The following is a 23,431-nucleotide window of genomic DNA, read 5'->3' as shown; positions in this document are numbered from 1 at the left end:
GACACCCCCAGATCACCTCTCCTGCCTCTCCTGGTGCCAAGTTTCTCTTGACAATGACTGTAAGATAGAACTCAATTTTAGAAATGCTAAAATGTGAGAAAATGAGAGTCTTATAATTCAGAAAACTTTTTTAAACGTGGGGAGATGAAAGTTTCTGCTGGCTTTGTGAGTGGCGTGCAGGGGGCGTGGTTTGGGACTGGGAGTGGAAAACAGAGACCGGGGACGAAGGTGACTCCGGGCTGAGGACAGGATGGTCTGGAGTCCAGTTTGGCGACAAATTCTAGAAAATAAGGCGATGCCATCATGAGGATGCTGCACACTCCCCAGGCCCGGCCCTTCCGCACAGGCCCCGCCCACCCTGTCTGCGGGCCGACTCCGCGACGCCGACCGGCTAGCGCCTCCGCCCCCGAGAGCCCCGGCGGGCGGAGTTGCGGGTGAGGGGAGGGCTGGTTTGCGGGGCGGGGGTCCCGATGACGGCATCGGAGCGCGCCGCACTGGGGATCGAAGCCTGACTGCCTGGCCCGGGACGGCGCTCGCACCCAAGCAGGTGAGTGTGGGCCCGAGAGCGGGTTAGGGGAGAGGACCGGGTGGGTGGAGGGAGGCGCGCTCCCTCCTCGCGCAGGCCTGGGCCTGGTGGCCCTGGGCACTCCTGGGAGACCTGACCTGGCATGAGGAGCCCGGCACCCTTGCTCCCCAGCCTCCTGGAAGCTCTTCCTTGGACTGGCCGGTGCCCTCTTCCCGACATCTGGGGGATGAGGCCGGCATCCTGGGCCTGCATGGAGGGGCGAGCGCCAAGGCTGAGAGTCGGGTCCTGATTTGTAATCACTTCTTCCAACTTTCCGGGAGCTCCGTCCCGTCCCCCCCGCCTCCAGCCCCAGCTGCCCTATCCCGGCTCCGGATAGCGCCTGCGGGGTTGTCAGAGCGCCTTCGGAGCGGGAGCACTGTGCGGAGAGCAGGGGCGCGCGGAAGCCGGGACTGCACCGGGCTCGGAACGCTCACGCGGAGGAGGGGTGCGCGAAGGCCCACACGGTATTGCGAGGCAGAGTTTACCGCTGTGTGCCCAGGGTCGGGAGCCCAGTAGGGGCTGGGTGATTGAATTAACGAAAGGTTACTGTGCTGAGAGAGAGGTGAAAGGGTAAAGAATGAAGTGCCGGGGTGGCGGTGGGGGTGAGGAAGGGGGTAGGAGGAGGGAGGGCAGGGAAAGTTCCCTGGATGAACATTATCCATCACTATTTGTTGGGCAGCGTGGGACCTTGTGATGGGCGCTGGTGATAAAGTGCGAAGTGGACCCAGAGGGTCCCTGCCTTCCAGCTCTTGGTCTGGGAGGTCGGGGAGAGAAGCGGGTAGTAACCTGCAGTTGCACTAGAGTGGTCACGGGCGAGTGGAACAGCACTGGGGGTTGTGTGCGTGTCGTGGTGGGGTCACAGAGGAGGGGAGCTTCCGTGGCTCCCTGAAGAAGGTGGCTGCAGCCTGAGCCGGGAGGGATGAGGAGGCTTGGGTAACACCTAGCCGTTGCAGGCAGAGAGAGAAGGCGAGGAAAGGCCTGGGGTGTGGGAAGTGAGCAGTCCAGGGAGGCAGGGCCTGAATTAAGGCTTGTCTTTTTTTTTTTTTTTTTCCTTAATATTTTGAATCCCAGGCCGGTCCCGGTGGCTCACGCCTGTAATCCCAGCACTTTGGGAGGCCGAGGCGGGCAGATCACGAGGTCAGGAGATCGAGACCATCCTGGCTAACACAGTGAAACCCCGTCTCTACTAAAAGTACAAAAAAAAAAAAAAAAAAAAAATTAGCCTGGCGTCGTGGCGGGCGCCTGTAGTCCCTGCTACCTGGGAGGCTGAGGCAGGAGAATGGCGTGAACCCGGGAGGCGGAGCTTGCACTGAGCTGAGATCGCGCCACTGCACTCCAGCCTGGGCGACAGAGCAAGACTCCGTCTCAAATAAAAATAAAACAAAACAAAAACAAAAATATTTTGAATCCCAAGGGCAGTGGAGAGCCTTTTTTGGGGGGAGTTGGGGTAAGGCAGGAAGTGAAAGAATTACATTTGCATTTTGAGAGATGCCCCTGAGGCGCAGTGGCTGATGCCTGTAGTCTCCGCACTTTGGGAGGATCCCTTGAGTCCAGGAGTTCAAGACCAGCCTGGGCAACATAGCTAGACTGTCTCTACAAAATAATAATAATAATAATAAAATTAGCCAGGTACATGTCTGTGGTCCCAGCTACTCTGAAAGCTGAGGTGGGAGGATCACTTGAACCTGGGAAGTCTTGGCTACAGTAAGCAGTGATCATGCCACTGTACTCCAGTCTGGGTGAAAGAGAGAGACCCTGTCTCAAGAAGAAAAAGAAAGATGTTCCTGGCTACCCTGCAGGAGGGGACAGGGAGACTGAGACCAGGGGGAAAGCTGCTCAAAGTCATCCTGGCACGATGTCAGTGGCCAGGACCAGGGCTTTAGCAACAGAATGGGAAGCAGCAGATGAACTTGAGAGATATTTGGGAGAAGAAATTGGCAGAATTTGGTGGTGAGGGCTTGGTCTTGAAGGAACTGTTGACTTTTTTGAAGAAGGTGGGGCAGGGGATGTGAGTGACTTGACACAGAGACTGTGGTAAACCCAGTGGGTGTTAGGGACAGGAGTTCCCTGGTGTGGTGTGGTGCTGTGTGTGTGCGTTCTTCTAGGAGATGGGGCCATAGGGGCCATAGGGAAGAGTGCAGCTGAAACACTGGAGTTCAGGAGTTAGGGCCTTATTTCGCCAGTGCTGAAAGCCATGACATGTTACTGTGGGGGACTATATATGTCACGGCCCTTGCAATTTTTGAGCACGAGGTTGGACACGGGGATGTTCTGAACTTTGACCACCCTCCCCCAATCCCTCTAAGGTCAGGAGCTGCAGGATCTGGCTCGAGTCCCCTGCAGGGTGAGTACAGCTCCTGGAGTACAAGTGCTGATGGCCAGGGCTTCTCTCTCTCTCCACAGGGCCCAGAGCAGTTCTCCCTCAGCATGGGGCTGGAGGCTCAGAGGCTGCCAGGGGCTGAGGAGGCCCCAGTGCGGGTTGCCCTGCGAGTTCGACCACTGCTGCCCAAGGAGCTGCTGCACGGGCATCAGAGCTGCCTGCAGGTGGAGCCAGGGCTTGGCCGTGTCACCCTGGGCCGTGACCGACATTTTGGCTTCCACGTGGTGCTGGCCGAGGATGCCGGGCAGGAGGCCGTGTACCAGGCCTGCGTTCAGCCCCTCCTTGAGGCCTTCTTCGAGGGCTTCAATGCCACTGTCTTTGCCTATGGTCAGACGGGCTCAGGGAAGACGTACACCATGGGGGAGGCCAGTGTGGGTGAGTGACCCTGCTCGTGGCCCTGTGCCCACTTCAAGGAGCCTTAGTTCCTTCCTGGATTTCTGCCCCGTCCTCTTGCTGCTTGTCCCTGTGGAATGTGGGGATGCTGGGGGAGGAAGAGTCGATTTCCTAGACAGAGATCTGTGGCCCAGGCTGGGACCAGCCATGTCTGTGGGCTAGGCAGGGCAGGAAGGAAGGGTCATTGGAGGTGAGTGGCCTTCTCACCTCCATAGAGATGGTGCCATGCTGCCTGGCTCTGGGGACCTTAGCAGAGGATGGGCACGGGAAGGTGGCGTGTCTCTAGAGGTTGTCAGACTGGCTAGGGAAGGTCAGGAATCTGTGTTCTAGCTGGAGCAGTTGGGAACGGGGGCCGTGTGTCCTGGAAGAGGCTGCTTTGGATGCTGTACAGCAGGGCTGCAAGGTGCTTCAGCCAGACTCTGGAGCAGTTTCGAGAAAGATCCTTTGGGCCAACTGAAGGAAGTGTCCCCTTTTAAGTAACACAAGCTGCTTTCTCTCGGGTTACTGCCTTGCTCTGCTCCCTTCACTATAACAGACTACCATAGACTGGGTGGCTCTTCAACAGATATTTATTCCTCACAGTTCTGGAGGCTGGGAAGTTTAAGATGAAGGCACCAGCAGATTGAAGGGTCTTCTTCCTCACAGACAGCCGCTTTCTCTCTCTAAACTCACATGGTAGAACACCGAAGGGGTCTCTCTCAGCTCTCTTTTATAAGGGAACTAATCCCATTTATGCAGGCTCCCCCCATCCACTTCCCAAAGCCCTCACTTCCATCATATTGGGGGTGAGGATTTCTACATGTGAATTTTGGGGAGCATAAACAAATTCAGACCATAGCAGTTACAGAAACATACTTTGTTGTAAAAAAAAAATTAGGAAAATACAGCAAAACACATGCACGAAATAAAATGTACTTGATAATTGCCTTTCAGAAATCCCCTGTCCTATTAGCCTTCCAGTTTCTTTCTCTGGGAAAATTATTTTACTTTTCAAAAATGGGATTATATTATACACATTCTTTTGTGTCCTGTTTGATTTTCTTAACAATGTATCATTGGCCAGGCACAGTGGCTCACTCCTGTCATCCCAGCACTTTGGGAGGCGGAGGCGGGTGGATCACCTGAGGTCAGGAGTTCGAGACCAGCCTAGCCACCATGGCAAAACCCCATCTCTACTAAAAATACAAAAACTGAGCCGGGAACGGTGGCTCATGCCTGTAATCCCAGCACTTTGGGAGGCCAAGGTGGGCGGATCATGAGGTCAGGAGATCGAGACCATCCTGGCCAACATGGTGAAACCCCGTCTCTACTAAAATACAAAAAATTAGCTGGGCATAGTGGTGCATGCCTGTAGTCCCAGCTACTTGGGAGGCTGAGGCAGGGGAATTGCTTGACCCTGGGAGGCGGAGGTTACAGTGAGCTGAGATCTTGCCACCGCACTCCAGCCTGGTGACAGAGCAAGATTCCGTCTCAAAAACAAAAAACAAACCAAAAAAAATGACCATGCATGGTGGTGGGGTTCTGTAATCCCAGCTACTCAGGAGGCTGAGGCAGGAGGATTCCTTGAACCCAGGAGGCAGAAGTTGCAGTGAGCCCAGATTGCTTCACTGCATTCCAGCCTGGGCAACAGAGCAAGACTCCATTTCAAAAACACAACAAGAAAAAAACAATGTTTTTTTTGAACATTTCTCTGTATCATTAAATATTCTTCAATCTAACTTTTTAGGCCAGGCACAGGGGCTCACACATGTAATCCCATCACTTCGGGAGGCTGAGCTGGGAGGACTGCTTGGGCACAGGAGTTGGGAGACCAGCCTGGGCAACACAGCAAGACCCTGTCTCTACCAAAAAAAAAATCTAACTTTTTAATGGCTACCTGGCATTCCATTGTGAATATAAAATAGTTGGTCAGGTGCAGTGGCTCATGCCTGTCATCCCAGCACTTTGGGTGGCCGAGGCTGGCAGATCACGAGGTCAGGAGTTCGAGACCAGCCTGGCCACCATGGTGAAACACCATCTCTACTAAAAATACAAAAATTAGCTGGGCATGGTGGCAGATGCCTGTAATCCCAGCTACTCCGGAGGCTGAGGCAGGAGAATCACTTGAAACAGGAAGGTGGAGGTTGCAGTGAGCCGAGATCACACCACTGCACTCCAGCTTGGGCAACAAGAGCAAAACTCCGTCTCAAAAAAAAAAAAAGTTGATTTGGCCAGATCTCCTATTGGATCTTCGGATGGACACTTAGGATGTTTGCATTTTTTGAAGTCATGAGGAAGAGTGCTGTTCTGAACTTCCTCTGATTATTTCCTTGGGATAAATTTAGGAGGCCCTTTAGATAACTAAGCATGGATTAGGAGTAATCAAGGCAAGGTTATTTGATAATCTGTTGAGGATGCAGTGAAGGGGATGCTTACATCATGAAAGGGGTTTATTGAATCAGGAGAGGTTGCTTCCAGCTCTTAAATTTTATAATTCTGCCTGACCACGCTGGAGCATGGCCTAGCTCAGGCCACCTGTCCCATCCTGGCCTTGGCCACTGCTTTCTCCATCCTAGAGCACCATCCTCCACCTCTGGCAGGGGCCTATGAGCTTGCGGGCCTGGGGGCCATGGGCCATGTCCGGCTGAAGTGGCAGGAGGCCCTGCGGTGTCTCCCCAGCCTCCCTCCTTGAGGATGAGCAGGGCATTGTCCCGAGGGCCATGGCCGAGGCCTTCAAGCTCATCGATGAGAACGACCTGCTTGACTGTCTGGTACATGTGTCTTACCTGGAAGTGTACAAGGAGGAGTTCCGAGACCTGCTCGAGGTGGGCACTGCCAGCCGTGACATTCAGCTCCGGGAAGATGAGCGCGGGAATGTTGGTGAGGAACTCTGGGGTCCTCCACTGACGGAGAGGGGCTTAGGGAGGCTTCACCTGCTTGGAGTGGGGTGCTTACCTGTCTGGGAATGGCAACTCCTCATGGAAAACCCAAGCCCTGGGAGGTTTTGCTTTAGCTTCCTGCCTCCACTGAGTTCAGTACATGTTTCTATACCCAGAATGAGAGGCACTGAGGTGGGCCAGTGGGAAGCTGGAGCCCCTCAAGCCCGAACTAGGAAGGGCAGTACCCCGTGGGCATGGGGAGGGAGCAGTGGGTCAGGAAGGGCAGGTTTGGGGCTAGTTCTGCTCTACCTGCCTTCCTGGCTGGTCAGTCTGGCGGCCCCTGCCCTGGGGCTCACGGCCTTCTGTGCCCGCAGTGCTGTGCGGGGTGAAGGAGGTGGACGTGGAGGGCCTGGATGAGGTGCTGAGCCTCCTGGAGATGGGCAACGCGGCGCGGCACACGGGAGCCACGCACCTCAACCACCTGTCTAGCCGCTCACACACGGTCTTCACCGTGACCCTGGAGCAGCGGGGGCGCGCCCCCAGCCGCCTGCCCCGCCCCGCCCCGGGCCAGCTGCTCGTCTCCAAGTTCCACTTCGTGGACCTGGCGGGCTCAGAGAGGGTGCTCAAGACGGGCAGCACCGGCGAGCGGCTCAAGGAGAGCATCCAGATCAACAGCAGCCTCCTGGCACTGGGCAACGTCATCAGCGCCCTGGGGGACCCTCAGCGCCGGGGCAGCCACATCCCCTACCGCGACTCCAAGATCACCCGGTGAGCTGCCCACTGGCTCCTGTGTGGCCTGGGGGCCGGGGGGGCGGGGAGTGTCCAGCACGCCAGTGGGGGTGGAAGCCCAGGCACTCCGAGGTCTCCAGCCCACGGGGAACCCCGCCAGGAGCCGGTCCCGGGTCTGGCCCGCTGGCCCTGGGCCTGGAGCTTCGGGGCCCCTGAGAGTCTCCCCCTCGCGCCCTCAGGATCCTCAAAGACTCGCTGGGCGGGAACGCCAAGACGGTGATGATCGCCTGCGTCAGCCCTTCCTCCTCCGACTTCGACGAGACCCTCAACACCCTCAACTACGCCAGCCGCGCCCAGAACATCCGCAACCGCGCCACGATCAACTGGCGGCCCGAGGCCGAGCGGCCACCCGAAGAGGCGGCGAGCGGCGCGCGGGGTCCGCCACGGCACCGCTCCGAGACCCGCATCATCCACCGCGGCCGGGGCGCCCCGGGCCCAGCCACCGCCTCCGCGGCGGCCGCCATGCGCCTGGGCGCCGAGTGCGCCCGCTACCGCGCCTGCACCGACGCCGCCTACAGCCTCCTGCGCGAGCTGCAGGCCGAGCCCGGGCTGCCCGGCGCCGCCGCCCGCAAGGTGCGCGACTGGCTGTGCGCCGTCGAGGGCGAGCGCAGCGCCCTGAGCTCCGCCTCCGGGCCCGACAGCGGCATCGAGAGCGCCTCCGTCGAGGACCAGGCGGCGCAGGGGGCCGGCGGGCGAAAGGTAGCCAAGGGACAGGTTGTGGTTGTGGGCAGTGGGGAGTGGTGGAGAGGAAGGAAGAGGGTCTTCAGACAGCAGCTGTGCCCCTGCCTCCTGCCCGTTAGCAGGGCATATTCGGGATTCGGTCACTTCTGCTGATTACCGTGGTCACTTCCTTAACTTCACCGAGCCTCAGGTCTCCAGCTGTAAAATAGGGATAACCGTAGGACTTACCCCATCTCTTAGTGGGGGTGTTGTAAGGGCTGAGGGTGTCACATGTGCCTAGCATGCCGGTGAAGACGCAGTAAATTGTTCCTAATAATAGTGGTGATATTATTAATACAAATACGATGGATAATTACAAGAGATGACCCAAATGGCTTGCAGAGGCCACCCAGGCCAGCTGGGGTCTGGGGTGCCCTCCCACCAGTGGGTCTGGAGTTCCCACTGCAGGCAGGGCTTGGAAGAGTAGGTAGAAAGCAGGGCTAGACAAGAGGTCGGGTGTCCAGCTCGCCCTGTCAACCCCCGCCCCTGAAGCCCCTCTCCCTGCCCTATAGGAGGATGAGGGGGCGCAGCAGCTGCTGACCCTGCAGAACCAGGTGGCGCGGCTGGAGGAGGAGAACCGAGACTTTCTGGCTGCGCTGGAGGACGCCATGGAGCAGTACAAACTGCAGGTGCGGCGCCCGCTTCACAGTGCGGGGAAGGCTTCCCAGAGGAGGACGGAGGGAAGGCAGAGTTGAGTTTCTCAGGATGGGAGGGAGTTAGGGTAGGGTACTGCGGGGTAGGGGTGTAGAGTCAGGAGGTGCACATGAGCGGAAGTGTGGAGGTGAGCATCACAACAGCGCAGGTGGGTGTGCAGGACCGCCAGGCAGGGCAGCTTTGCTGGGTGGTGTGAGCTTGGACGGGAGAGGGGACTGGAGGGGCAGCAGCGGGGGACCTTGGAGCCGGGCGTAACCAGGTCAGCATTGCTCCTGGCGCCCTCTGGTGGCGGCGGTTGGAGGTGGCGGTCTGGCAGGATAGGAGTGTGATGGGAGCTGTGGGGTGAGTTTGAGTCTGAACTCCTGCAGAGTTGTTGGGGTCGGCAGAGGAGGAGAGGAGTATCTGACACTCCTCAGTTTCAGCCCAGAGACAGTGGAGTGGCCTCAGACCTGTTCCTCAGTTTCCTACACTCCTGCCTGTCGGGGCATTCATGCCCCCTCGGCACCTGGACCATGTCTTGCAGAGCGACCGGCTGCGTGAGCAGCAGGAGGAGATGGTGGAACTGCGGCTGCGGTTAGAGCTGGTGCGGCCTGGCTGGGGGGGCCCGGGGTTCCTGAATGGCCTGCCTCCCGGGTCCTTTGTGCCTCGACCTCATACAGCTCCCCTCGGGGGTGCCCACGCCCATGTGCTGAGCATGGTGCCCCCTGCCTGCCTCCCTGGAGATGAAGTTGGCTCTGAGCAGAGGGGAGAGGTGAGAAGAGGGCAAGGCTGGGTGTCTGTGGGCCCTGCTGGACTGGTCAAGCTCGGGGCAGGGGAAGGGGGCACTGGGGCACGTGTCCCCCACTCATGCTTTCATGGGACTGGCTGTGAGATGCGAGAGGCTGCTTTCAGCTGTCCCCAGAGGAAGAGCCAAGATTTGAATGACTCTGGGCCTCTCAGAAGCGTCCAGTGCCATCGGGCATCCCTGGGGTAGCTAAATTAGATCGCTTGGAATGAGGAGGTTACAGAGGGGGTTCTGGATTCCGGCACCAGGTGGAGACCTTGCAGACTTCTGCAGATGGAGAGCTCATCACCTTTCAGACCACCCCCTCTGTCTTTGGATGGCTTTCTTTGCAAGTTCACTTTTCCACGTGGGGAACCTTGTTTGGACAAAGGTTACTCCTGCTCTGCCTGAAAGTTCTGGGTCCTCTGGGGCTTTTAGGCCTGGGTCATCTCAGCTCTCAAAGCTAGGGGTTGGCAGAAGTCTCGTGTTCACCCATCACTCTGGCAGGGAATTGTTGGTGAGATAGGACTTGGGTGCAGACGACCTGTACACAAGGTAGAAAGGGCAGATTGTCACCTGAGGAGTACCAGGTATCATGGGAGCCAAAGCAGGCGGGAGGGGAGGGAAGGGAGGAAGCTGTCACCCCAGCTTGAGATTCAAAAGGCTGCCAGAGGGGTCATTTGAGCTGGATCGTGAAGGTAAGGCAGGGCTTGAGGAGGCAGAGATATGAGGAGGGCAGGCAAGATGGGGTATACCGCAGGGACGATGACTTGGGATGGGAAATGGCTCGCTCCCCTAGCAGGTGACAAATGGCAGGGAGGCTGGAGCTGAGTTGCTGACTGAGGTGAACAGGCTGGGAAGTGGCTCTTCAGCTGCTTCAGAGGAGGAAGAGGAGGAGGAGCTGCCCAGGCGGACCTTACACCTGCGCAGGTGAGCGGGACCCATTGCCCCCACCTGACAAGGGCCTGCTCAGGGCCCAGGGCTAGGCAGGCTGGGGATCCCACTGTCTCCTCTCCTGACAGCAGTGGGGAAGCCTCTGGGTCCTAGGATGCCCTCATGTTGCCCTGGCCAGCCCTTAGGGGAGAGCTGTGGGGCTCTGAGCCGAAAGGTCTCACCGGAGCGAGTGTGATACAGGGTGGGCCCAGGCCTCCTGACTTCAGCCTGCAGGGTGCCCTCTATGCCCCCAGCTGCCCTATACCTCCTAAAACTCTGCCCCTGGACTCCTGATTCTGCCAGACTCACATCCCGGGTTTATACTGACCCTGGGAGGTGGAAGACCCGGTGGCCTCTCTTCCCCACTCCAGGCCTGGGGGTGGCTAGGCTGGGGCAGGGGCTGGGGAGGAGCATGGCCTCCTGCTTCTGTCCTCCAGAAATGGGATCAGCAACTGCAGTCAGAGGGTGGGGGCCCGCCCAGGGAGTCTGCCAGAGAGGAAGGGCCCAGAGCTTTGCCTTGAAGAGTTGGATGCAGCCGTTCCAGGGTCCAGAGGTAAGCTGGGTGGGGTGCAGAGAGGGCCTCCTCCCCATTGCCCCTCCACGGTCCTGGGCCAGCCACCTTGGGACAGTCCCACCTGTCAGCCCCTGGCATCCCCTGGCAGCCCCTGCCCTCCACTCCTCTGTCTCCCCCACTGTCAGTTGGGGCAGCAACCTTGACAGGCTGCCTGTTGCAGCAGTTGGTGGGAGCAAGGCCCGGGTTCAGGCCCGCCAGGTCCCCTCTGCCACGGCCTCGGAGCGGCGGCTGGCCCAGGCCCAGCAGAAGATCCGGGAGCTGGCTATTAACATCCGCATGAAGGAGGAGCTCATTGGCGAGCTGGTCCGCACAGGTGAGGGGTGGGCATCAGGTGGGCCTCTCACCCGAGGGGGACTGCTCATCGTTACTTCTGCACTGTTCTAGAGGGATTTCAACAATGAGGTGGTTAGGAGCAGGGGCCGGATGGCCTAGGTTTGATACTCAGCCCAGCCTCTTCCAGCTGTGTGACCCTGAGCAAGTAGCATAACCCCTCCGTGCCTGTTATCTCTAAAATGGGGATAGTCGTTGTACCTACTGAATAGGGGTATTGTGAGGGTGAAGTGAGTTAATTCAGGTGAAGTGCTTAGAATAGCTCTTAGTAAGCAGTACTTCTTTTTTCTTCTTTTTCTTTTTTTTCTATTTTTGAGACAGAGTTTCACTCTTGTCGCCCAGGCTGGAGTGCAATGGTGCAATCTTGGCTCACTGCAACCTCTGCCTCCCGGGTTCAAGCGATTCTCCTGCCTCAGCCTCCCGAGTAGCTGGGATTATAGGCGCCCACGACCACACCCAGCTAATTTTTTTTTTTTTTTTTGGTATTTTTAGTTGAGTTGGGGTTTCACCATGTTGGCCAGGCTGGTGTTGAACTCCTGACCTCAGGTGATCCACCCGCCTCGGCCTCCAAAAGTGCTGGGATTACAGGCATGAGCCACTACGCCCAGCACTTCTTCTTCTTTATCAAGTGCCTGCAATGTTTCAGCCATTGTGCTGGGCAAAGTATCTCTCAGTCCTGGGGAGCACACAGTGAGTGTCATGGAGGACTGAGTGTCTCCAAATTGTGTTATGTCTATGACTGGTGATATGAGTGAAGGAGGGGACAGGGGGTAATTTTAGGTGGTGGCCAGTGGAGCGTTTTTATTTTAATAGTTAATGAATTTGTTACCAAATTCATCATAAATATTTTCAACCAGACATGAGATGAGTACCATGGCTCCCGTATACCCATCCTCCAGACTTAGTAGTTACCAAGATTTTTCCACAATTGTTTTACCTCTCCCTTTTTTCTTTGCTGAATATTTTGAAGGACATGCCAGACTTCATGTCCTTTCTTCCCTATACCTCCCAGTGTGCTGCTTTAAAAATATGAACTTTTTTTTTTAACCTAACTGTAATACCATCAGCACACCTAACGAAACTAATGTCTTCTTTTTTTTTTTTTTTTTCTGAGACAGAGTCTCACTCTGTCACCAAGCTGGAGTGGAGTGGCACGATCTTGGCTCACTGCAACCTCTGCCTCCCGAGTTCAAGTGATTCTCCTGCTTCAGCCTCCCGAGTAGCTGGGACTACAGGCGCATGCCAACACAACCAGCTAATTTTTGTATTTTTAGTAGAGACGGGGTTTCACCATGTTGGCCAGGACGGTCTCGATCTCTTGACCTCGTGATCCGCCCACCTCAGCCTCCCAAAGTACTGGGATTACAGGCGTGAGCCACCGCGCCCGGCACAGTTCTCTTAATGACCTCTTAATGTCCTCTTAATGACCAGAGCATAAGCACATTCTCTCCATTATCAGCAGTGTCTGTTTATAGCTGGATTGCTTGAATCAGGCTCCAAACTTGTCCCACACACACATCATACAGTCATCACTTGATATCTATGTGGGATTGGTTCCAGGACCCCATGAATGCCAAAATCTGTGGATGCTCAAAAAAGGTTTAGTAAATAATGTGGTATAGTATTTGCAGTAACTGACCCACATCTTCCTTTAAATCACTTTAAATCATTTCTAGATTTCTTATAATACCTAATACAATGTAAAAGCTGGGTAAATAGTTGTTATACTGTATTGTTTAGGGAATGATGACAAGAAAAATCTGTACATGGTCAGTACAGATGCAGCCATTCATTTAGAAAAATATAATTTCCATCCATGGTTGGTTGAGCCCGTGGGTGTGGAACCCACAGATGCAGAGGGCCGACTGTATTTGTTTCTGAGGTCTCTGTCTTCCTTCTCTCAGTCATCCTGCAGAATGTCCCAAACCCCACATGTTTGGGGTTTGTCTGTTTGCTTTTTTATGGTGTCATTTAGCTCATTCTTTTGTCCTCCAGATTTCCTGGAAATGAAAGTTAGTTCTAAAGGCTTAATTATATACAGGTTCAGGTTATATATTTATTTTAGAATGCATTTGGTAACAATAAAACTAATTTGTAATTTCCTTGGGTCGCCGCAGTGGATGAGGCTCATTTAAAAGATGAGTTGAGGCTGGGTGTGGTGGCTCACGCCTGTAATCCCAGGTGTGGTGGCACGTGCCTATAATCCCAGCTACTTGGGAGGCTGAGGCAGCAGAATCACTTGAATCCGGGAGGCGGAGGTTGCAGTAAGCCAAGATTGCGCCATTGCACTCCAGCATGGGCAAAAAGAGCAAAACTCCGTCTCAATAAATAAATAAATAAAGAGTTGATTTGAAGAAAAATATTAAGTAAACTGTGGTACTGGTGGTGCAAAGGCTTGGTGAAACCCACACAGGTGTCCAAGGTCTGGGAAACCTCCCAGGAGGACAAACAGCCGGCCCTCTCGGTGGAGCAGGGCTGTCTGTGCTGACACATTCCCACTTTCTTCCAGGAAAGGCAGCTCAGGCCCTGAACCGCCAGCACAGCCAGCGTATCCGGGAGCTGGAGCAGGAGGCAGAGCGGGTGCGGGCCGAGCTGAGTGAAGGCCAGAGGCAGCTGCGGGAGCTCGAGGGCAAGGAGCCCCAGGACGCTGGCGAGCGGTCTCGGCTCCAGGAGTTCCGCAGGAGGGTCGCTGCGGCCCAGAGCCAGGTGCAGGTTAGTCTCGGGGCCTCAGGGTAGGGTGCTGGGGTGACTCCTGCCTCCTAGGCTGCCATCCTTGGGACCAGGACATGTGGGCTCTGAGGCCCAAGTTCACTGTGGAACCTTGTGCTCCAGCCCTGGCCCCCCAGGGTGAGGCTGGTGTTGTATAGAAGCCGGGGCACCACCCAGCTTTACACACAGTAGAGGCAGGGGGCAGGTCCTGCTTGAAGACCACCTGGGAGAGCAACGAGAGGGTGAAGGGTGGGTGTCTAAAGAAACCTACCCTGCAGTGTGCAGTCCTCTGTACCCCGGTCCCCCTTTCAGCTCTCCATTCGCTTACCCCTCCATCCCATCTTCCCTTGTCTGTCACCCGTTGGTCCATGTGTCCGTCAAACCCATGCATCAGTTTACTCTTTGAGACAGTCTCACTCTGTTGCCCAGGCTGGAGTACAGTGCCACCATCCTGGCTCACTGCAACCTCTGCCTCCTGGGTTCAAGTGATTCTCCTGTCTCAGCCTCCTGAGTAGCTGGGATTACAGGCATGCGCCAGCACGCCCAGCTGATTTTGTATTTTTAGTAGAGACAGGGTTTCACCATGGTAGCCATGCTGGTCTTGAACTCCTGACCTCAGGTGATCCACCCACCTGGGCCTCCCAAAGTGCTGGGATTATAGGTGTGAGCCACCAGGCCTAGCTGGTTTAGCCTTTCATCAGTGGATTGACCACCTGTCCATTTATCCACAGGTGCATCCACGCCTTCCATCCCCTTTTGTTAATTCAAACATTCTCTGTCTGTTTTAGTTTGCTACAGCTGCCATAGCAAACTTCCATAGACTAGGGGGATTTAAACGACAGAAGTTTAGTTTCTCCCAGTTCTGGAGGCTGTCAGTCCCAGGTCAAGGTGTCCACAGGTCTGGTTTCCCCCGAGGCCTCACTCCTTAGCGTGCAGACGGCCACCTCCTGGCTGTGTCTTTACACGGCCTTTCCCCTGTCTGCTTGCAGCCCTGGTATCTCTTCCTCTTGCCATGAGGACCTTGGTCATATTGGATTAGGGCCCACCCTAATGTCCTCATTTAAACTAATCGCCTCTCTAAAGACCTTCTTACCAAACGCAGTCATATTCTGAGGTGCTGGGGGTTAGGGCTTTCATATAGGAATTTTGAGGAAACACAATTCAGCCCATAATGGTCGCCATCCTATTGTTTTTATTTTTTATTTTTTGAGAGGGAGTCTTACTCTATTGCCCAGGCCGGAGTACAGTGGCACGATCTCAGCTCACTGCAACCTCTGCCTCCCAGGTTCAAGTGATTCTCCTGCCTCAGCCTCCTGAGTAGCTGGGATTAGAGGCACGTGCCACCACGCCCAGCTAATTTTTGTATTTTTAGTAGAGACGGGGTTTCACTATGTTGGCCAGGTTGGTCTCAAACTCCTGACCACAATTGATGCGCCTGCCTCGGCCTCCCAAAGTGCTGGGATGACAGACATGAGCCACCACCCCCGGCCTCTGTTATTATTATTGGTCTATCACCCATCTACCTGTTTGCCCTCTATCTGTCACTGTCCATTTATGAGTCCTTTGGTCCTGCCTGCCCTTGTTGAGTGCCCAGCACTATGGCAGGCTCGCAGTAGCCCCATGCATGGCCCAGTGAAGACTGTGTGGGTCTCAGGTGCTGAAGGAGAAGAAGCAGGCCACGGAGCGGCTGGTGTCACTGTCAGCCCAGAGTGAGAAGCGACTGCAGGAGCTTGAGCGGAACGTGCAGCTCATGCGGCAGCAGCAGGGACAGCTGCAGAGGCGGCTTCGCGAGGAGACGGAGCAGAAGCGGCGCCTGGAGGCAGAGATGAGCAAGCGGCAGCACCGTGTCAAGGTCAGGCTCACGGCAGGGTGGGGACCCTCTGTCCAGGCCAGTAGGCTGAGCTGGCGGCCCAGGCAGGGTTTGCCACCCACAGCCACGTGACCTTAGAAAGCAGGTCACTTAGCCTGAGTCTGTTTTTTCATCTGAAAATGTGGAATGTTATAGGAAACTCAAGGCCAGGGTGAGACTTCAGTGAGATGAGGTATATGAGGTGACTGGCATCTCGTGGGGCTTATTTCTAAGTGTTTGCGTCTATTTGCTGGTCTCCAGGGAGATTTGTGTGGGATGGGTCTGGGGGACACTTCGCAGGGCCCTCTTGGGAGTGGGCAGGCACTCCTGGGGGCTTTGGGATCGGTGGCGGGCTCTGGTAAGATGCTGGCACCATAAACAGCCCTGCCCACTGAGCTCCTCACCCAGGAGCTGGAGCTGAAGCACGAGCAGCAGCAGAAGATCCTGAAGATTAAGACGGAAGAGATCGCGGCCTTCCAGAGGAAGAGGCGCAGTGGCAGCAACGGCTCTGTGGTCAGCCTGGAACAGCAGCAGGTGGGGCCAGGCTGTGTCCGCACCCAGGGCTCCCCCGGGGGCTGGCTGGTGGGTGCACCTTTCTCCCCAGTGAACCTTGAGTGGCGGCTGACACAGCCAGAGGTGGGCCCTGAGTTCCCTCCCTCCCTCCCTGCTTTTCCTTAGAAGATTGAGGAGCAGAAGAAGTGGCTGGACCAGGAGATGGAGAAGGTGCTACAGCAGCGGCGGGCGCTGGAGGAGCTGGGGGAGGAGCTCCACAAGCGGGAGGCCATCCTGGCCAAGAAGGAGGCCCTGATGCAGGAGAAGACGGGGCTGGAGAGCAAGCGCCTGAGGTCCAGCCAGGTGAGGCCCTGCCAGGTGAGACCCAGCCAGGAGAGACCCAGCCAGGAGAGATCCTGCCAGGTGAGGTCCAGTGAAGTGAGGTCCAGCCAGGACAGATCTTGCCAGGTGAGTTCCTGCCAAGTAAGTTTCTGCCAGGTGAGGTCTAGCAAAGTGAGGTCCCTCCAAGTGATAAACCTGCCAGGTGAAGTCCTGCCAGGTGATGTCCCTGCCAGGCGAGGTCTAGACAGGAGAGGGTCTTCTAGGTGGTATCTCTGCCAGGTAAGTTCCAGACAGAGGAAGCTCTGTCCTACTGGGTTCTATCCTGTGCATCCCCATGAGCTGTAGGGCTTCAGGATATTTATGACACGGTTACAGATGTATGCATAGAAGAACCTCTCTTAAGTGTCCATCCTCCAATTCATTTCACTCATTAACCCCCTACTCAGGGCCTATGCAGGAAGAATGAGGAGGCGCAGGTATAGGAAGGTGGTATAGCCAAATAGAAAGAGACTTCTCCTCCTGGCATCATTATTCCATGTAGAATAGCAAGGTCAGCTTCTGAGCCACAGCGTCGTCTTCTGTCAGATGGGATCATAATGTTACCATGATGGCTGGAGGGGCATGGCAGTCACTGATGCAGGGCCTGTTCCAGTACAGGGGCTTGGGCCAGACACCCAGTGTCCCAGGCCTGCAGAGGCCAGGAGCCTTGCTCCTGCCAGCATGCATCACTCTGATGTCCAGGAGGATCCAGGGTGCTACTGGATGATCCGTAACTTCCCTCGTCCAGGAGAGCCCTCACTTACTCCTGCATCTGGCTCCCAGAAAGGCCTTTGGGGCTTGGCCAATTCCTATCACTGTCCAGTCCGGTCATCTCAGTGACAGATCATTCCTCCCACCCCTACCCATTGCCTGTTCTTGCCAGGAGGGCCACATCGCTCTGGTCCTTATCCTTCTCCAGCCATCTCTGAGTGCCCCTCTGCAAATGCTCTGGTCTCGTTAGACCCACCTCCTGGAGTTTCTGTGAACTAAGTCTGGTCTCCCTGCTGAGCAGGACATTTGGAGTGTTGGTTTCTTGAGGGAAGGACCCAAGTCCTTCTTAGCATCCGGCCCTTTCTGTCACCCCTGTGAGGACAGTGCCTGTTCCTTCTCTAATCCCTGGCGATTCTGCCCCCAGGCCCTCAACGAGGACATCGTGCGAGTGTCCAGCCGGCTGGAGCACCTGGAGAAGGAGCTGTCCGAGAAGAGCGGGCAGCTGCGGCAGGGCAGCGCCCAGAGCCAGCAGCAGATCCGCAGGGAGATCGACAGCCTGCGCCAGGAGAAGGACTCGCTGCTCAAGCAGCGCCTGGAGATCGACAGCAAGCTGCGGCAGGGGAGCCTGCTGTCCCCCGAGGTACCCTGCGGCCCCCTGGCTCAGCCCCTCAGCCTCCGCCCCTGGCTGCCATCGTCTGCCTGTCTGCTTTCCTCAGCCCTTGCTCCAGCTCTCTGCAGGTGCTGGGCGTTGCTGTCAGCAGACCCAAGTTTGTACTGTTAGGTGGAGGTGGGGGCTGGGGAGGGCTAGGGAGGGCTGGCCTGGCCCTTCTGCCCCTGCTTTGGCCTCATTGGCTGGGACACAGGGGCCAGGCCGTGCTGACCTCTCAGCTCCCTTCTGGCTGGAGCCTGGACTCCTGTTCTGTGCTGCATTCGAGTACCTGCCCGCACATCTCGGCTCCGTGTGTGGATGGAGTGTCAGGTGCATACTCAGTGCACCTCATGCCCACACATCTGTGTTCCCTGAGCAGAGAGAAAGCCTATGTGACTACAGTCATGTGCTGTGTGACATTCCAGTGAATAACAGCTCATACAATGGTGCTCCCAGAAAATTATAATACTGCATTTTTACTGTGCATTTTCTATGTTTAGATACACACTCACCATGGTTAACTGCCTACAGTATTCAGTACAGTCACGTGCTGTCCAGGCTTGTGGCCTAGGTGTGTGGTGGGCTATACCATCTAGGTTTGTGTGAATACATTCTGATGTTTGCACGATGTCGAAAACGCCTAATGATGCATTTCTCAGAACGTATCCCCATCTGTAGCTTACCCCGCAGACACGGTGGTGCCTCCGTGGCTGCCCCAAACATGCCTTTTGTTTGGTTAGGGTGCTCTGAGCTTCCTGAATGTACATCATTCACAGGGGCTTGCAGTTGAGCAGGCCACCTCTGAGCAGTGTCCCCAGCTCACCCCGGGGTTGGGGCTGTGACAGTGAGCAGGGGGCACCTCTCTCGATGCGCTGACTCTGCCCTTGGGATGAGGGGACCCTTAATGCCCAGTTGTGGCCACGTGTTGGCTGTTGCGTGTCTGCCCAGGACTTCGGTGTTCAGGCAGTGGGTGCTGTTCCTCCACATATGCCCCTGTCCCTGCAGGAGGAACGGACACTGTTCCAGTTGGATGAGGCCATCGAGGCCCTGGATGCCGCCATTGAGTATAAGAATGAGGCCATCACATGCCGCCAGCGGGTGCTTCGGGCCTCAGCCTCGTTGCTGTCCCAGTGTGAGATGAACCTCATGGCCAAGCTCAGCTACCTCTCATCCTCAGAGACCAGAGCCCTCCTCTGCAAGTATTTTGACAAGGTGGGCCACCAGCCCATGGCCCCCCACCTCCTCCTCTGTGGTATGTGCGGGGAGGTGTCTCATGGCAGCTGCTCCAGCTGATATCCCATTTCCTCCCAGACTGGGGGACAGAATCAGGACCAACTCATCTCCAGGGCCGCCTGACCTTAAAGCCTATTTTACTTGTGAAACTAAGACCCAGTTTCCTAGCCCCCAACTTCTGCTCTGATTGGCTAACCTCAGGGTGGTCCATGGCCACAATAGTAGCTCTCAGTAGGGGAAGTTTTTTCCCTTTTGTGACATTTGGCCATGGCTGGAGATACTTTTGGTTGTCACAGTGGTGGGGGTGGAGGCCAGGGATGTTACTAAACATCCTATAACACACAGGACAGGCCCCCACAACCAAGAATTATCTGGTCCCAGATGTCCATAGTGCTGAGGTTGGTCTAGATGAAATCCCACAACTTGAGGCTCTGCCCAGCTCCATAGTGTGTGGCTAGGAAAGGGTTTGTGGCAGAGACAGCAGATAAGGTGAGAGCCAGTTCTGATCGTTGGAAGATAACTAGAGCGCTGCTGAGGTGTCTGAGGCTAAGTCTTGGCTCAGCAGGGAAGACCCTGGTGATTTCTTAGTGCCTTGGTGGCAAGTGTGCCAATACTGTGTCTGTGGTTGAGGATTAGCCGGATGAAGAGGGGTCATGATGAGGGCTGAGCCTGGCTGGGTCTTGGGACAGGTGGTGACGCTCCGAGAGGAGCAGCACCAGCAGCAGATTGCCTTCTCGGAACTGGAGATGCAGCTGGAGGAGCAGCAGAGGCTGGTGTACTGGCTGGAGGTGGCCCTGGAGCGGCAGCGCCTGGAGATGGACCGCCAGCTGACCCTGCAGCAGAAGGAGCACGAGCAGAACATGCAGCTGCTCCTGCAGCAGAGTCGAGGTGAGCAGCCCCGGCTCATGGCTCACAACCCCGGCCCCCTCCATCCCCCCCGCCCCCCTTCATCCCCCCACCTCCCTTCATCCCCCCCGCACCCCCCTCCTCCCCCCACCGCCCCTGCCACTCACAGCCCCTGCCCCTACAGCCCTGGCAGCCTGGCCCACCGCTCACAACCCTGGCCCCCACCCAGCCCACAGCCCTGGCCGCCTGCCCTGCCTGCAGGCCCTCATCACCCTCTCCTCGGCCCTTCCACTCTAGACCACCTCGGTGAAGGGTTAGCAGACAGCAGGAGGCAGTATGAGGCCCGGATTCAAGCTCTGGAGAAGGAACTGGGCCGCTACATGTGGATAAACCAGGAACTGAAACAGAAGCTCGGCGGTGTGAATGCTGTAGGCCACAGCAGGGGTAACTCCTCGTCGCCGTCACTGAGCCTGCCACGCTCTAAAGTCAGGCCTGTTCCCTTTCTTTGGGGAAAGCTTAGAGACCACTCTCCCTCGAGCCTTTATTGGCTGAATTCACAGGTTGCTTATTGTGCTGGGGCACTGGGGAGCTAGGGCTTCGGGAAGGTGTTGCCACCTCTGTTTCTGATGAGGACACGTTATTCTCCATGACAGGCGGGGAGAAGAGGAGCCTGTGCTCGGAGGGCAGACAGGCTCCTGGAAATGAAGATGAGCTCCAGCCAGCACCCGAGCTTCTCTGGCTGTCCCCCCTCACTGAGGGGGCCCCCCGCACCCGGGAGGAGCGGGACTTGGTCCACGCTCCGTTACCCTTGACCTGGAAACGCTCGAGCATGTGTGGCGAGGAGCAGGGGTCCCCAGGGGAACTGAGGCAGCGGGAGGCGGCCGAGCCCCTGGTGGGGCGGGTGCTTCCTGTGGGTGAGGCAGGCCTGCCCTGGAACTTTGGGCCTTTGTCCAAGCCCCGGCGGGAACTGCGACGAGCCAGCCCGGGGATGATTGATGTCCGGAAAAACCCCCTGTAAGCCCTCAGGGCAGACTCTGCCTTGGAGGGAGACTCTGCTGAAAGGGGCAGCTGCCTGTTTTGCTTCTGTGAAGGGCAGTCCTTACCGCACACCCTAAATCCAGGCCCTCATCTCTACACTCATTGGGATCAACAAATTTGGGCCACAGCCCAAAAGAACTGGACCCTCATTTAACAAAATAATATGCAGATTCCCACCACTTACTTCCTTGAAGCTGTGGTACCCAAATTGCCGCCTTGTGTCTTGCTCGAGTCTCAGGACAATTCTGGTTTCAGGCATAAATGGATGTACTTGTAGTTCTGCGGTTTGGCCAAGAATCATCACGAAAGGGTCGGTGGCAACCAGGTTGTGGTTTAAATGGTCTTATGTATATAGGGGAAACTGGGGAGACTTAGCACATTTTTAGGATCTTAAAAAACCATTTAATAAAAAAAATCTTTGAAGGGAGAAATGGGAAGTTTTCACTTAGAGTTTGATTTACAAGACAATAGGAGGAATCAGATTTGGGAACACAACAGGCTTGAACACTGTCTGGAGACTGAGAGACAGTTCAGAGTCAGCCCTCACCGTTAGCCAGACCCCTGGCCAGGACCCGCAGCAGGCTGGTCCAGCGGGTCTGTGGGGCACTCTTGGTGGAAACGATGAGCCAGGTGATGGTCTCCCCACGAGTGGGCAATGGGCGAGGCCTGTGCCATGAACTGGCTGACTCTTGGACAGTCCTTGAAATGTGGCTGCTCCAGAAGCCACTCGAGCTGGACCATGGTCACAGTTAACCTCAGGCCCAACATTAAACAAAAACGTACTGAGTGCTCAGTCACTAGAGATGATTTTATCGTTACACAGGGAAGGCAAAAAATAGCTTCCGCTGCCCAATGCACTCTTCAGTTTCACATATATGGCTTCACAGTTTACAAAGCGCTGCCTGTGTCACAGCAGCCCGGCCTTACAGCAGCTGAAGGGACCCCAGGGAGGTCCTTTCTCCATTTGCATAAATGAGGCAGAGTGGCCCCCTGACTTGCCAAGGCCATGGTTGGGGTGAGGCTGGAATGGGATTCCTTGTCTGGCTTCCTGACTCCCAGGCTGCCTGAGTTATAGCACCAACTACATTGCCATCCACCTCTCCTCCTGCAACTTCCCCAACAAGGGGCAGGGCCAGGAGATGGATTGGATCCATGAGGGGAATTAGAAAACCCTAAGGCATTCTAATGGCAGTCTGAACACTGACCATGGCAAAAGAGGCTTGGGACCAGGCCTCCAACTTCTTTATGCCCATAGGGTCATAGTCACCCATAGTCCTGGCTGACTCCATCTTTTGGGCTCAGTAGTGTTTGTGGCTATAAGTCCTCCAGCCAGGTTCCCATGAGCTTCTTCCGTGTATAAGTTCTGCTGATGGGGCGCCTCCTGGAGAATGCGCGACTGAAAGGAGAGTCTTCTACAGTGGAGGGAAGTACATCCACATCCTCATCTAGAAGAAGGTAGAAAGGCTTAGCATGCAGGAGTCACAGAGGACCGAACTGAAAAAAATGGGCTTAAATTGCAGAGGGTTACACTTAGACTGCAGATAATTAAGTTGCGGCAAGCCCACGACTGTCGATTTTCTTAAACAGACTTTAAGAAAATCAGCACTGCTTGGAGGTTCGCTCATCCTGCAGAAATGGTACCTACACTTTTTAGAAGGACCCTGCCCTTAACAGCTATGCATTGTGCTGGCAGCAAGAAGCAGCTCTGAAAATGCAAAGTACCTGTGGTTTGAATTCCCTCAGGTTAATATCCTGTATTCCTTCTAGGTCTCAGATCTCTGGGGTTATGCTGTTTTGCATGATTTATATCATGGTCTTGAGGGAACTGAACCACCAAAGGCCCTCGCCTCCCACACTCCCCCTTTAATTCTAGCAGCAGAAAGCAACATTGCTAACCAGGGCAGTTAACAGGCCAAATCCTTGTCTTTTGGGAATAGGATTTGGAAGGGGAAGGGGAATCCTAAAGCCTGAAGGCTGATTATAACTAGAGTCAGTACTGTGTCCCACCGAATGTACAGAACATGGGGATAAACCCGCTGTGGGGAACTAGCTCTAAACAGGCCTATCACTCGTGCTGCTCAGAACACCTTCCTGTTCAGATTCTTAGACTGCAGATAAGCAGCATGTTGCGGCAAGCCCACGACTGTCAACATTTTCAGGAGGACCGAGGAATTTTAGTAGGATTTTGAGGGGGCTTCTGTTCACATGCACACAAGTTCTAATGTGGAGTTTCTCTGGGAAGGGCACACATGACGCTGTAGGCACCAAGTCACCTATCCCACACTTGGCACTCCCCAGGGCTCCTCTAGAATCAAGCTGCCTGGCAACCCTGGTGAATTCAGAGAGTCTCCCACAGGAAAGGGTCCTTGACCTTCAACAAACATTACCTCTGGGGTCTTTGCTCTGAGAGGAAGGTGTTTTCCCCTGGAACAGCAGCGGAGACTGGGTCAGAGCCTGGAGGGCACTGGCAGAGAGGCAGCTCCGCACGGCACAGCTGGGAGGTGGGGTGGAGCCTAAAGAGATCCCACAGGGTAAGAGCAGCGTCCCCAGACCCCCAACCGGGA

The 23,431-nt window shown here is 55.8% G+C and overlaps 2 protein-coding genes across 6 annotated transcripts in view; one reads left to right on the top strand and one right to left on the bottom strand.

Moving 5' to 3' along the window:
* The first annotated feature begins 387 nt into the window (after positions 1 to 387).
* KIF7 (kinesin family member 7) lies at positions 388 to 21,294 on the top strand. 4 transcript variants are annotated; one of them, XM_030815002.1, is made up of 19 exons: positions 388 to 547; positions 2,969 to 3,320; positions 5,997 to 6,197; positions 6,571 to 6,964; positions 7,165 to 7,684; positions 8,218 to 8,334; positions 8,883 to 9,110; positions 9,925 to 10,052; positions 10,493 to 10,608; positions 10,790 to 10,942; positions 13,469 to 13,671; positions 15,323 to 15,520; positions 15,926 to 16,051; positions 16,196 to 16,372; positions 17,526 to 17,741; positions 18,756 to 18,962; positions 19,673 to 19,871; positions 20,127 to 20,273; positions 20,483 to 21,294. In XM_030815002.1, the coding sequence occupies exons 2-19, from the start codon at positions 2,993 to 2,995 to the stop codon at positions 20,845 to 20,847; spliced, it is 4,023 nt and encodes a 1,340-aa protein (XP_030670862.1). In that variant the 5' UTR covers positions 388 to 547; positions 2,969 to 2,992; the 3' UTR covers positions 20,848 to 21,294. The 4 variants fall into 4 exon arrangements, with proteins under 4 accessions (XP_030670862.1, XP_030670863.1, XP_030670860.1 ...); XM_030815003.1 differs by having other exon boundaries at positions 9,922 to 10,052; positions 10,793 to 10,942; XM_030815000.1 differs by having other exon boundaries at positions 9,922 to 10,052.
* TICRR (TOPBP1 interacting checkpoint and replication regulator) overlaps positions 21,247 to 23,431 on the bottom strand; it is a 53,099-nt gene continuing 50,914 nt past the window's right edge. Inside the window, exons 21-22 of one of the 2 annotated variants that reach the window (XM_012507138.2) lie at positions 23,255 to 23,380; positions 21,247 to 22,312 (exon numbers count right to left, since the gene is read on the bottom strand). In XM_012507138.2, coding sequence (XP_012362592.2) covers positions 22,182 to 22,312; positions 23,255 to 23,380 — 257 coding nt within the window. In that variant the 3' untranslated portion in view covers positions 21,247 to 22,181. The remainder of the gene's footprint in view (positions 22,313 to 23,254; positions 23,381 to 23,431) is intronic. The other variant, XM_012507137.2, reaches the window with a different exon arrangement.

Source organism: Nomascus leucogenys, chromosome 6 (assembly GCF_006542625.1).
Source record: "Nomascus leucogenys isolate Asia chromosome 6, Asia_NLE_v1, whole genome shotgun sequence".
In the NCBI taxonomy this organism is placed as follows: Eukaryota; Metazoa; Chordata; class Mammalia; order Primates; family Hylobatidae; genus Nomascus; species Nomascus leucogenys.
The sequence above is the reverse complement of the archived record's forward strand: the minus strand, read 5'-3'. Positions and strand labels throughout refer to the sequence as shown.

Coding starts and splice junctions, on each gene's coding strand:
- KIF7 (XM_030815000.1), top strand. CDS start 2,993: ATGGGGCTGGAGGCTCAGAGGCTGCCAGGGGCTGAGGAGGCCCCAGTG. Junction 10,943..13,468: donor TGGCGAGCTGGTCCGCACAG/GTGAGGGGTGGG, acceptor ACTTTCTTCCAG/GAAAGGCAGCTCAGGCCCTG. Junction 16,052..16,195: donor TCAGCCTGGAACAGCAGCAG/GTGGGGCCAGGC, acceptor GCTTTTCCTTAG/AAGATTGAGGAGCAGAAGAA.